Genomic DNA, 13,953 nt, shown 5'->3' on the forward strand with positions numbered 1-13,953 from the left:
CACTGCATCCACAAATGCAGATTAAAACTTTACAATGTAAAGAGGAAACCACATCTAAACATGCCGAAATACCAATGAATTCTTCGGCCCAAGCGTTTAAGAAGGTCTGAAGAATCAAAATGTGACCTCTTTGTGGAAATCATGGATGGGGCATCCTCTATTCTGAAGAAAAGAGGGACCACCCGGTGTGTCATCAGAGCACAGCATCAAATTGGGGCTAACATGACTGTATCCCAATCACTGATAAAACAATCATATGTCCTAAGAAGGATTTGTTCCCAGGGCCTTAAACACACAGGTCTGCCGCTCAACACAATCAGCCACAGAGTCCTGTATGTCAATCAACTGAGTCAGCATCCGGAGTATTCTGTAGTCAGAGCTTCACAGCTTAAGTGACTTCTTATGCGCAGACTTCTTTTTCTTATTCAATAGGGAATGTTTATAACTGCTCTCTTTATGATGTCTCTTGAGCTTGTTGTTAACATCACTCAGCTCATTTTCGTTTTTATGATTTTTGTTTGAAAAATAAAACAGGTTTAGTTTGCCTCCGTGTAGACAGGTTTTAACTACTGCTGGAAGATGACCTTGGAGAAATGCTGCTGCCACAATTCCCAGCCCCCTTTCAACCCCCCAAAAAGGACAATTTTTAAAAAATTGTGAAACAAAAATGTGGCTTCATACACATTGTAACCATATTTGAGCCTGTTGAAAATTGGTGTGGAACCTTCTGATCCTATTTCAATCTGTTTTTTACAGATTTTCAAGTTTGTATCCCAGTTGGTTCTCACTGGAAAGGGCAGTCTGTTTTTCTATTTGTCTTTTGTGATATAGATTTACATAAATATATATTTTTTATTTATTTTTTTATTTTTTTTGCTTGATACCTCTGTTTTCAAATCTTGTCTCCTAGTGTTTGTTTCTCCAAGTTGTCCAACTTCATTAAGAACAACTTTTGGGTTGCAGACACATTCCATAACGAACTCCATTGCCACCATATCCACAGTAATACCCCAGGTGGAATAAAACTAAAGACATAATCACTGAAAATGTGTTGAATATCAATAAAGCCTTAAATAAAAACCTAGGGTCCCTTAAGGCACCCTTTACCAATGCTATGCCAACACGTTCATTCTATTAAGAAAGTTTATCTGTATTTTCTTCTTCTTCTTTTGTTTTATTTAAACAATTTGTGTGGTCAAAAGTAACATTACATTCTAAGACACACTCTTTCTCAAACGTCTCTCTAAAAACTGTTCCTGGGCCCCGACAACCTGTTTTGTCAGGTAATTAAATATTAATTAGCTTCAGTCTGGAGTTACACAAGCGATGGTCCCATGTTAACTTTTCTCTCAACTCCCCTCCTGAGGCTCATGGATGAATGCTGATGTGGGGGGACAAGATAATCCCGGGCAGTGATTGGACTCATTATTTTCATCTAATCTCTAAACTTATGCGCTTCAACATGAATGAACGTGCAGCGAGGGAGGGGGGGAGGGGACTCGTGAAGCAAACATGCCATGCGTGCGCGTGTTGTCAGCTTGTGGGAGCTGCAGGCATGGGTGGCCAGCAGGCGGGATTTATTGTGGTGATGAATCCCGGAGGTTTCAGTAATTATGGCTGTCTCTGGACGGAGGAGGAGGGGGGACCCGACGGAGACATTTTATCTTAATCACAGCTCAGCTCCATTCAAATTAATATGACAAGTTTTCCCCATCCTTATTAAAAGACGCATCTTCAATGACAACCCCTCCCCTCCTTTTCTTCTTTAAATGCCTCGTCATGAAAGAAATATCAAAAATATTTTTTGGAAATAGTAAAAAAAAAACAGGCTTCTTCAAGAGGCAGATATTTCGCGTGGATAATTTCCTCCCCGTGGGGCGCCCTGAGCCATCCATCCCTCCCTCCCACCTCCCGTGTGTTTCTATAGTAATTTCCAGCCAATGATCAGTAGGTGTCCACATCCCTGCTTCCTCACCTCAGCACCAATCAGCCACACACAGCGACAGGAGACACGGACCGAGCAGAGAGCAGGCAGACACACAATACAGCCCCCGGATCACGAGGAGGAGAGGAAACACCTCACCCCCTCTGCCATTTCTCCCCTCCTCTCCTTTTTTGGCACCTTTTGGCTTTTTTTACGCACTTTCCAACCTTTTTCTACCGCCACCAGAAAGTCGATAAAATGCTTCTTTGTTTTGAACGCTCTGACAAACACCACTCATACACACACACATACAGACACGCACATACACACATAAACACACCCGCGCGCCTTGCTCTCCTCCTCCTTCGGCAGCCTGGTGTTTGTGCGTCTTCTCGCATCTATGCGTTATTTCGCGGTAATGTTTCGTTACGCGGACGCAGGCTGGTAGCATCTTGGGAGCTCTTCTCAACAGGAACCTGGTAGGTGATGCGCCCTCTCTCCCCCCCTCTCTCTCTCTCTCTCCCTCTTTCTATGTGTGTGCGTGTCCATATTCCCCCGTCCACTTGCATGCGTTTTAACCCCCGTGTTCCTATCCTGATTTGTGTACATGTGGCTGCCAAGTGATCCTAGCAGTGCCAGATTAATTTTTATAGGATTGTGTTTGCAATATTGCACCGCTCGCTCCTCCTGGGATTATCTTTGCATGACCTTTGATCTGAATGTCCAGCACACAGCAGACTGAGTGTCATTAAAGGCATCGTGGTGCAGCAGCTGAGGCACAATGGTTCGTCATCGGACGTGCAGGCTCTTTTACTTTTCTCTCTTCCCTCTTATTTCCCCCTCTCCCTCCTTCCTTCCTTTCTCTGTATGTGTCTCTCTCCAGCTCCAAGTATTGAACATTTCTGTCTCTCTAAACTTTGTTTACAGGCTGAGAAATCAATGTCCGTGACTTGATTGCCTTTGGGCTGCGTATTTCGCTCCGGGGGTGAATTGATTAAGTAATAATGACCCTGAGGAGGGCTGATCATTAAGCCAAGGAGGTTTTGTTTACTGCCGGTCTGCGGGGTGTTGTGGATGCCACATCGACATTGAACCTGCAGATCTGGACTAGAGGCTGCTTAGAAGGACTCGTGGTTCTACATTTGTGCATTTGAAACTTGAAATAATTCTAATATTTTGACAGAAATCACGTTTGATCTAGGAATGCATGTAAGAAAGTGGAATTTGACTTAATGTAAAACCCAGTAGAAACTGAGAATATATTCATATTTATTTTCTGGATATTTTGGTTTACCTGCTCTAGCATGCAGTTCAGTATTTAGAGGACTTTAATAAGCCACCCAGTGTGATCTTCTCACTTCCATGTGTGCATATTTATAGTCATTTTTTTTCCAGACAGCTGCTGGGTAGCACCATGGAAGTGATTTGAAATGCTTTAGTGTTCCAGCAATGGATCAGCTTGGCAATTAAGAGAGAAAGCCCAGAAAAAGGTAATGGAAGTAGGGGGAGATGTGTCTAATGGGCTTTTATCTGTGGAAACCAAATCCAGACAGACTGCTGGAGAAAGAGAGAGGGAGGAAATGGAGCACCCCCCACCACACGAACGCACATATGCAGACACACATACACCTATACACACACTGTACACACACATACACATACCCTCCTGAGGCAGATGACACCATCGTTGGTCTGGTCCATGATGTGGATGTAAATCCACCGGTGGCTATCTGTGCTGTTATTGAGTAAATGTAATAGAGCTGGCCATGAATGAACACCAGGTGCTCCTAAGAGGCCAGTCGTGTTTACATGCATGGACCACCTTCACTATTTTGATAAGATAAAAAAAATGAAAATATTTAACTATGTTCCTCCTGGCACCCAAAGCAGATTACTTCTCAGAGCTTATATCGCAGGCCTGAGGTAAAACAAAAATAAAAGTCTGTTTGTAGTTTCTGCTGCCATAATCTGAATTCTGGTGAAGCTCTCCTCAAACTTTTCAAAATAGTGATATTTTGGGTTGAATATTAAATTGTCCCTGTTCTGATAAATCCCCTTGTGTATTAAAATGTATTTATTCATTCTGTGAAGTCACTGATTGGACTTTTTTCCAAATACGTAAGAATACTTTGACAAGACATCTAAACAATCTTGAAAGAGTGGTATTTTTTGAAGCATGCTAATTCTTCTCCCCATTAAAATAATGACACGTTGGTCTGTCACAGCCATCACGTTATTGTCATGAGAGGAAGATCAGTTCTGACTGTTTGTGATAGTTCCAGTGTTACACACAGAGCATAAACAACGTGCCAGAAGAGCCGTCGAGTGTTCAGCAGAAAAGTTGAGATCTGATTAAAATGAAAACATTTGCCTCTTTTATGTGTAACTGTTGTTTGTTTTTGTTTGTTTTTTTGTTCTTAGCTCTGGAGAAGATAAACCAGGATGGTAACACACTGTTGGTAACCAGCTTCAGATCCACAAAGGCCGCTTTAACCTCACGCTCCTCTCCCAAACATCGACCACCCCTCCTCCGCCATGTCTAACTTAAACAATGCACTTTGCATTGAAAATGGACAGAACGCAGACATTTCCCTCTTACAAAAGGATAATATGGATGGTGGATTAAGCCAGCTTTTGGATTATAACGCAGAAATGGAAAGGTACAGGTCTTTTGCAAACTTTTATAAAACCAATGGGGCATTTCCACAGACTGCTAAGATTGCCCGCATCACAACGCCCATTTTTCCCAGTGCCAGAATTGGCATGTCCCCGTGGAACTGCGATAACGCCATGCTCTGGGGAAGGAAATCAGCGGCAATAAACCCTAATAGGACCAGCATGCATAGAAATGACTCCCAGAGGCCGGGGAAGCCTGGCGTGCCGCCAGAGACGCTGCAAATGGCAAATAATAATTTCCTCTCTACCTTATCCCCCGAACACTGCAGACCTTTAGCAGGAGAATGCATGAACAAGCTGAAATGCGGCGCTGCTGAAGCAGAGATAATGAATCTCCCAGAACGCGTTGGAACTTTTTCCGCTATCCCGGCTTTAGGGGGCATCTCATTACCTCCCGGGGTCATCGTCATGACAGCCCTTCACTCCCCCGCAGCCTCAGCAGCCGTTACAGACAGTGCGTTTCAAATTGCCAATCTGGCAGACTGCCCACAGAATAATTCCTCGGTATCCAGTGGAAACCCGGCGAAGAAGAAAAGGAAAAGGTGTGGGGTCTGTGCACCCTGCAGGCGGCTAATCAACTGTGGTGTCTGCAGCAGTTGTCGGAACCGCAAAACGGGCCACCAGATCTGCAAATTTAGGAAATGCGAGGAGCTGAAGAAGAAGCCGGGCTCATCGCTGGAGGTGAGAACCGGGGCTCTGCTTCCCCTTCTTTTGTTATTATCCCCTCGCACTCCAAAGCATTAACCTTTTCATCCAGTCACGTTCTAAGCCCTTGAAAATTGTTTCCATGCCCACCCATGCCTGAACATCCCCCCGGCTTCTCAAATCTGCCTACCCGCCTAGCCTAATTGGCAGTAATTAGGGGTGTTTGTGTGGAGCGCAAGCTGAGCTTGGCTCAGACACCCCTAATTGCTGCCAGTCAGGCTGGGGCTGGAACGCATCCGAACAACCCCGAGCTTGGCTCAGCTCCAAGCAGGGCTGGGAAATGGTTTTCAGCAGAGAGCCATCCCTCTCTGCACCCGGTCATTTTAACCAATTATGGAAACCGTCTCTGGATGGGGAGAATCAATATCCCACAAAGCCTCAGCCTCCGACCACCAAGAGATGCTGAGAGTGATGGCAGAGCTGTTGATGGTGTTTCTCAAAACAGCCCCCAAGTTTTTTATAAGGGAAGGGGGGCTGATCCTCTCCCACTGATCCTGTATGAATTGATTTTTGCATATACACGAGGGCTGAGATGAAATCATTTTATATTACATTTGTGTCATTATGGCCAATTATGGATCAATCTGGGGGGTGATGTGTATCAGGAGGGTGTGGAGGCAGAAAAAGTGTCACTTAGGAGAGAGAAAAACATCTTAAGCAGTGGCTTAATTGACAAGTAGCAAGAGGCTTCATTAGGACACAATCAGAGGCTGTGTTGTTTTGTAAAGGTTCATTTTAATTGATTTATTTTGTAGCTGCTGTGTGCTTGTGAAGGGTAGAAGAGGCAGAATATGAATGTTAAGTTTCAGATATGGTTTTTCTCATCACTCTCAGAGTTTGAACTTGCTGTCTGACTTTCACTCGAGTCTCTGTGGATGAGTCACCGACACAGGCAACCTAAGGCCGGATGATTTGCTCATTAATTAAGTAATTACACAGCAAAGAAAAAAGAGGTTTATTATAAGCTATTACCTAATATGCGCTTGGAAAAACATCATATAAGGTTTCTTTTGTTTAGTATGTATTTGACATCACTTTGTCAGACTCTAGTCTGAATCCAGGAGAGGGTTTTTTAAATGCATGTTGTGCAGATAATGCTTAGGTTGCTTTTCCTTTTATTTAACAATATAAATATTATAACTGATGGTTTGTACTGCTCATCAGTGATTAGGACTTTAAATTGTGTGAAGGATTCAAAGCACATTGAATATGTACCTGGTGGCCAATGTGAAAGCTAATTTCTGACTGTAGTGTTGACTAGCTTAATGTGATGTAACACATTATTATTTATTCATGTAATTTAGGTCTCATGTGTCTCATAAGTTCAATGTGAAGGTTTCTTGTCAACTCAATCCTGGTTTTAAACCATATTAGTCGTAGCTCAGGTTCCTCATGTGACCTTGCCAGAAGTCACATACAAGACTACACACTTTGTCATTTTAATAGAGATCAAGAGTGCAGGACTCTTTCTTGTGTCTTTAACCTCCACAAATAGATCAGACATTAGAAATTCACCCCCAGAAAACAAGAAATTTAATCTCAAAACACCACCAAACCAAAGTGACACTACCAAAGTTTGCTCAAGTTCGCTATTTTGGGGTAAACATTTATGCACTGCAAAATACGATATCATACGGCACAATACGACACGACGCAACACGTCACGAAACGACGCAACACGATACGACATATGTTATGATACGATACAATACGATACGGCAACACACGTGTCATCAATATGACACTACACGAAACGACATGACACAACACGATACGATATGGCATCGCACAATACAATATGACACAACATGTCACAGTACAGTATGATACAGTACGATACTATGTGATTCGATACAGCATGGCATGGTAGTGTAAGATACGATATGATATACGATACATGATAGAATAATGAAATAAAGCATATATTGTAAAGTAAATAAAGTAATATATTGTTAGACATAACAAAACATTACAATATCTACGGTACTACAGAACAACTATGAAATTGAGGCAATATATACACACTATAGTGCTTGATGGATATCAGCAACTTGTGTAAGTAAACCTGTTCACATTTTAAACTTGAACTTAAAACTTGATTTTGCTTATGTAAACGTATATGATTGTACCTCCAACTGCCACAAATGTATTCATTACATTGTCAATAACTACATTCAGCTTTCATCCCTCTTCAGTAAAACTTCAGTCATTTAAGCACTGGTGTAAGTCTTGTGCATCAGATTTTAGCATGTAGCAATGTGTTCCCTACTCGTTGATAAAATGGGCAGCAGTTCTCACGTAGGACCATGGCCCGTGGGGGCAGACTTGAGTGCTTTTTCCGCCTTTCCATTCATCTAAGCATAAAGCTGAAATAGCTTTCATCAAGCATTCATTTTACAGCATTTATTTAAACACAGATTTGAAACCTGCTGAAGCAGCTTGTTAGACCTTTCCTACAGTGTGGAGAATTTGGGGAGGTTTTAGATTTTAAAATAAAGAGCTCACTGATGGGTTAAAGGTGCAGGTAGGACATGTAAAGACAAGAGGTTACAATCGGAAGCTCATTTAATGTTGACTGAATATATCATGTACCAACAGGTGTCCCAAACAGGTGTCCAGGAAGCTGGCCTCACATTCATAATGCATGGGTACACTCACTTTTGGAAAACATCCATTTGCAAAGACAGTTAGAATTACCCAGGGTGTGAAAAACCCCCAAACAAATCCACACTTGCTTTTAAAAAGCTCCTCCACTGAGTTCAGTAATTCATATGATGGAGCTCTGCTGCTGTAATTGTTATTTTTGACTCTGCATCTGTAATTACAGGTGCACCTTCTGCTGCGGAAATGGGTTTGGAGTTTAAAGGCGTCTCAGAGGTGTGAAGTGTTGCTTATGCATCCACAAACTTTTATGTGACCTGTAACAGGGAGTTCTTCTCCTGTGGTGTTAATGGTGGCTCTCGGTTCAGAGGGGATTTGGTTGAGAAGTGGGACAAATCAGGTCCTGAAGTCAGTTTAGAAGGAGAACTTTTGACTCTTTCTCTCACGCACACACAGATGCACACTGACATCCTCACTCCTACCAAACGCTGACAAACAAACAGGCATGATCTGAGTGCACCTTTTGCCTCGGAAGAAGACGATAAGCTACTGGCAGCCAGTTAGATTTGGCTGTCAGTGTTTTCCACATGGGAATCACCCTGAACTAATTATATCTTAAGCAGCGGTGGAAAATGCAAATCAGAATTTTACTCACACCCCTGAAATCGGAGAGCCAATTTAATCTAATACCCCCTTTAATTTAGCGCGCTAATGCAAGGCCCTAGAGAATTGCCCTGTGTCACTGCTGTGCTGTTCTGCAGCAGATCCTGCTCTCTCTCTCTCCCTCTCCCTCTCCCTCTCTCTCACTCTGTGTCTGTGCTGCTCTCAGGCTCCAGGATGGATTAGTCTGGCAAAGGCATCTCATCTAACCTAACATTTCCCGAGCAGTTACCTTTGCGTAGCTTGAGCTCCTATAGCTCAAAGGTCCTTCATTAACTTTCAAATGCAATAAGACTTGAATGTGGGCACGTTGCATCTTCACCCCAGTGTGGCTCACCTGTTTACCTCAACTTCACTTTTTTTTTCTACACCAAAGAAAAGGGTTGCAGTCTTTCCTAAATACTGTAGATGTAAAAGTTATACTCATAAGCTTGTGTTGCTTAACAGATTAATTATCACTGTGGCATTAAACTCAACATCAAATGATTGCACACTGTCATTTTCTAATGCAGCACTTCGAAATCTTTAAGATGTGTGGGCCCTTTAAACAACAAAGCTAGATCACAGGTTGTGGCCTTAGTGAGGAAATTACTTTGAACAATTCAACAAACAGTTTAATTGGAAGGGGTTGTGTTTGCCTAAAGCAGGGCTAGAATTTTAGAGCAAAATTGAGAGAAAAGTCAGAAATAATCACAAAGTTTTATGATCATAATGTTGTCACCCTGCAAGTTTGTTTTGGAAAGCCAACAGGGAATTGGCCCAATGTTAAATGAAGGTATTTTGTATTCAGCTTCCAAAAGGTAGCTATAATATAAGTTAGTATTCCACTTTACATAATTCAATAGTCTCTCAAAGACACATTTTGTAGATGCAATGTTTATTGCAAGCTTTTGTTTATTTCAGTGGGCTGAATTTCAATATAGTCAAATTTATCCAAGAAATCAGGTTCTGTATTTTTTCTGTTTTTTTATTTGTATTGGGGTTTTTTTGGAAGTAATTTGTAAGACCGGCTGTCTCTATTAACACTTGGGTTTGAATCTCAGTTTTTTGTAATTGATACTGAATAGATAACAGCACCGGTGTTGCCTAGAATTTTGGGCCCCATGAATAGATAGGACATTTGGCCGCACACAACAGCCAAAGCCAGCTCCACATAGGGCTGTATAACCACACCTCCATTACGCAAATGATCCATTAAAAGCTATTATATTACTATAACTCTGTGTTACACTCGGGATCAGGGATAACGTGTTGCCTGTAAAATATGGAGAAGAGACGGTCATGGAAACTGTTAAATATAGCACTCTTTAATATTTCTTAGTATAACATAGCTCTAATTTCTATATTGAACAATGTAATCTCAGATTACATATTTTGCTTATTTAATGCAGGCATTAAATGCATGACAACACATTTTGCAGGTATCAATCCTGTTTCATGTTGCAATATATGTCACCTAAATAAAAGATATCGCGTTGTGAGTTTTCTCAATATCATAACGCCCTCATCTGCAGACACATTTATTTGTACAACTAACTTTGTTGACATATAAACAGCAAGGTAAAGAGAAGTATACACTTATACTTGTATTTCAGTTACAATGAAAATCAACAGACTTTATTCCCTCTGCTAAACTTGTCTTAACTCACGAACAAAAGTTATCTTCTCCCTCTCCTCACTCTTGACATTTAAGCAAGATGTTACTGCCCAGTTATTCTGTTTTAAGTCAATACAATACCTGGAAAAAATTGAGAAAAATATATTAGAAAACTTTATTAGATTTTAGATTAATAAATAAAAAAGAATAAATGGAATACATTCACACACCATTTTGCACATTTAGCAAAGAAGAGGGACGCCTCAGAGAAAGTCTCCACATTTTTTCAGATAGACTTCAGAATTATGATTAATCAATCTGTCAGATTCAGTTTACCTATTATAACTTAGAAAGAAAAATGTCAATAAAAACCTTATTTTCATTCTGAGCTCCCGTTTAAGGGAGCCCTGGGAACTCAGTCCCATTCCCCCCTGCCCCCTTCACTACACAAATGGATTATACTATAGGGTTTTAGTGTAGTAGAAAATGTCTAGATAAGCGCAATATCAGTTAAAGTCAAATAAAATATTGTCTCTTTCTCATTATATGCAGTCATTTCATTCAATGAATCCATCAAATCCATTAGCTTTCTGTGCCAAAAGTCTGACCAATCTGGTAAAGTCTTACAGAAGGCCTTCCTGTCAATGTGCACTTTAAGTCTGACATCCTGTCAGACCCATTTATACATTTTCATAGGTACCATCTTTGTTTCTTTTTATGTTTTTCTCGTGACTGTTCCCTAATAGAAGCAGACTTTAAGTCTGTGGTGATAGATTTCTAAAGCAACATCCTATTTAACTATATTTATAAAATAGCGGCATCCTCATTTCATGTTAGCTCAATTGGTTGTTGACTGCATCAATGGGAACAGTTTGACTTCAACACCAGTCACATGTATTCTACTTTTATAATGGAACGAAAAAGCTAAATACTTAAAATAAAACACCTAAAGGCTCTGCTGTTTGATTTGAATAATAAAAAGACGAAGAAAAGCATAAAAAGGGAAAAATAACAAAAATCCAATTGAACAGATTTCTCCTTTCAATTAACAAATGTCAAAGTCCAACGTCCAATACTGAGCAGAAAAACAGCATCCTATAGTGTACATAAGAGGATGTTCTTTCTCTCCCTTTCTCTCCTGCTGCTCTTTGTGCTGTGTTGATATGACTACATGAAATGGGTGAGATGAAAAGGTGGCACGGCTGCCTGGAAACCTTTGCTATTGTGATAAAAGACAAGGCCCCAAAATGCTAGAAAGCAGGACCTTGAGGAAAATAGCTCGGATTCAGCCCCTTAATGAGAGCACGGGAGCCAAATACGCAACGGCAGCCAGGTCTAATTTGTTTTAGGTGTGCTCAGAATAGATAAGGACGAATCTGTGGCCTTCACCCCCTCCCCCCAACCTTTGCCTCCCTGGAGATAACACTGAGTGCTGCCAGCCAATCTCCGTGGGCAAAGGAGAGGGGGTAAGGAAATTTAAAAATAAAAAAATGGAGAAGAAAAGGCCTGAGGGACAGACGGCCTTTAGATCTGCAGATCCCTAACTTACTGGATTTATTCAAGCTCTAAAACTGCAGATTAATTTGGTCGCAGAGGTCTAGAGGAGTGTGAAAAAAAGGAAAAATGAGGCCTGAACGCTGCCACGCATCTCAACCTAAAGGGCAACCTTAAGCTCCTGTCAAGACAATAGGATTTTGCCATCTGAACCACGATGCAGACCGCTTAATTATACACATCTTCCCTGCAAGCTACCTAAGAGCACAGGCCCCCTTATTCATTGTCATGCCCTTTTTTTCTCTCCCCAGACTGGTCGTGCCGTGTAGATTTTCTGTCAGCTTCCATTTGCACAGAGTAGCTGTCCTCCTCAGGCCTTTTGCTGCATTCAAGACGGCACAACCGCACGGCACTGTTAAAGAATTCATCGTTTTTGCCACTGCCACCAATTAAGGCCAAAGCGTAATCGGAGGCGTCTGGACGATGGCCTTACATTATGTGGTCTGTCACCTCCTCTGGACCTGTTTGATTTAACATCCCTGGTTCAGCGGTGCAAGAGAACTCATTGTCTTTGTCTTTATTATAGCCGGAGCAGAAAGAGAGAGAAAGACTCACAGAGAGAGGCAGGGATGGGGGGAAGGAGGCAGCCCAGTGGAGGGTGGACAGCGTGAAAGAGCAGGTGCGGGAGGACGTTAATGTGTGGCACTTTAAATTTTAAACAGATGAGAATAAATAATTGATGCCGACTCTGGCTGAGAAGTTAAAAGGTATCTCGTCATTACTGGGAGCCTGTATGAAAAAGTGTGAGAGAAAAGTCGTCAGCCAATGCATCATGGGATTGCAATGAGCTCAGAGTGTCACAACAGGGTCTTTTTATACTCTGTAAAAGAGTAAAATGCTGACTTGTTTTAATTTCTTCTCTACGTGTGGGATCTAACACAACAACTGAACACTTATAGTTAGCTTTCTTGTACAGAAATATCACCTTTTACTGTTAAGTGTAACAAGACAAGGGGAAAATAAGGGAAAATTGAAATGGTCAGCTATCACGTCCTTGCTGAGACATTGACTTTGTTGTTTTCTGAGATCCAGGCCAATTTCAAGAAATGTTGAGATGTCTAACAGTCATCAAAACCGTGGGACACAAAGAGAAGAATACGTCGTAAACAGGGGTCAGAGAACAGCGCAAAACAGGAATGAGCATTTTAATATCCAAGCAAACTGATGAACATTTTCCAAGTAGAGCATACACAGTGCTTTGTTTGGAGTTTGTTGCCAGCAGTGGTTGATAGTCTAGCTACTATTCTGGTTCTCTGGCCACTTTCTCCCCCAGTGGTTAATACACTTACAAATGACAAGGACCCCCCCCCTTAAAATAACTGAACTGTCCCTTTAATGTTTGACACACAGCTGTAATGCTCGACTACCCAGATGTAAACGAGTACACATGACAGATAGCATCTCACAACGCAGGATGGCAGGGTTTGGCAATATTTATTCTGTATGTAGGCTGTGTCTGGTTAAACTGGCATATAACCACTTGACCGGAGCAATGTGTAACCCTGACAGAATTGTGGACATTAATCTGCAAGGAGGACCAAAGGCTGGTGGTGCTAGCTCCCATCAAACCAAGTTGACATGATTTACCAGTAGACTCTGTAATAAATTGTGCAGAATTTTTGGCTGTTTGTTGAGTGTTTTCTTATCCCTAGACTAGTCGGTAAATCACAATATAACTTTCCGTTATGCAACTAAAAAGTGAGTCGCTTTAGTAATGTCCCAAATTATAAGCAAGATGCTACAGAGCAGGAAAGTTGAGTCAACCCATTGTTGTCCAGTTCTATGTAAAAAACAGTCAAAGCCACTGATAAGATACAGTATTTTGTGTTTGTGATGCCATCTATGTGTAGAGTTTTTGGTTTGCGAAGTCTGCTCTAGGAAAGAGACATTAATGGGCATGTGTATTCTGTTACACAAAGCATTAGCAAACCAGAGAGAGAGAACAAATTGTGGTTTGGATCTGAATAAAAGAGCAACAACCTATCTCACACAATTAGTCGTGTTTTACACTCACATCTTCATATTCAGTGAAAGTCACTGTGGAGAGTTTGGAACTGAATTTGAAGCAGTCTCACCCTTATACTGATACCTCATCATGACATACATTGAAAGTCATTAAGTCATTCTGTCTGTATTTTGTCTATGTGTTTTCATAACCTTATCCATGAACTCACAATCTCTACAAACTCTACAATCACATTCAAGCACGTATGCAATTAAAAAGACTGGGATCGAC

The 13,953-nt window shown here is 41.4% G+C and overlaps 1 protein-coding gene across 3 annotated transcripts in view; it reads left to right on the plus strand.

Annotated features, from left to right (window-relative positions):
- Nucleotides 1-2,148: 2,148 nt before the first annotated feature.
- The window catches only part of cxxc4 (CXXC finger 4), a 29,978-nt gene continuing 18,173 nt past the window's right edge, over nt 2,149-13,953 (plus strand). For 2 of the 3 annotated variants that reach the window (XM_034689076.1, XM_034689077.1), the window contains exons 1-2: nt 2,149-2,403; nt 4,346-5,281. In XM_034689076.1, coding sequence (XP_034544967.1) covers nt 4,460-5,281 — 822 coding nt within the window. In that variant the 5' untranslated portion in view covers nt 2,149-2,403; nt 4,346-4,459. Of the gene's footprint in view, nt 2,404-4,345; nt 5,282-11,968; nt 12,065-13,953 lie in introns of those variants that run through there. The other variant, XM_034689078.1, reaches the window with a different exon arrangement.

This window comes from Notolabrus celidotus, chromosome 7 (genome assembly GCF_009762535.1).
Source record: "Notolabrus celidotus isolate fNotCel1 chromosome 7, fNotCel1.pri, whole genome shotgun sequence".
Classification (NCBI taxonomy): Eukaryota; Metazoa; Chordata; class Actinopteri; order Labriformes; family Labridae; genus Notolabrus; species Notolabrus celidotus.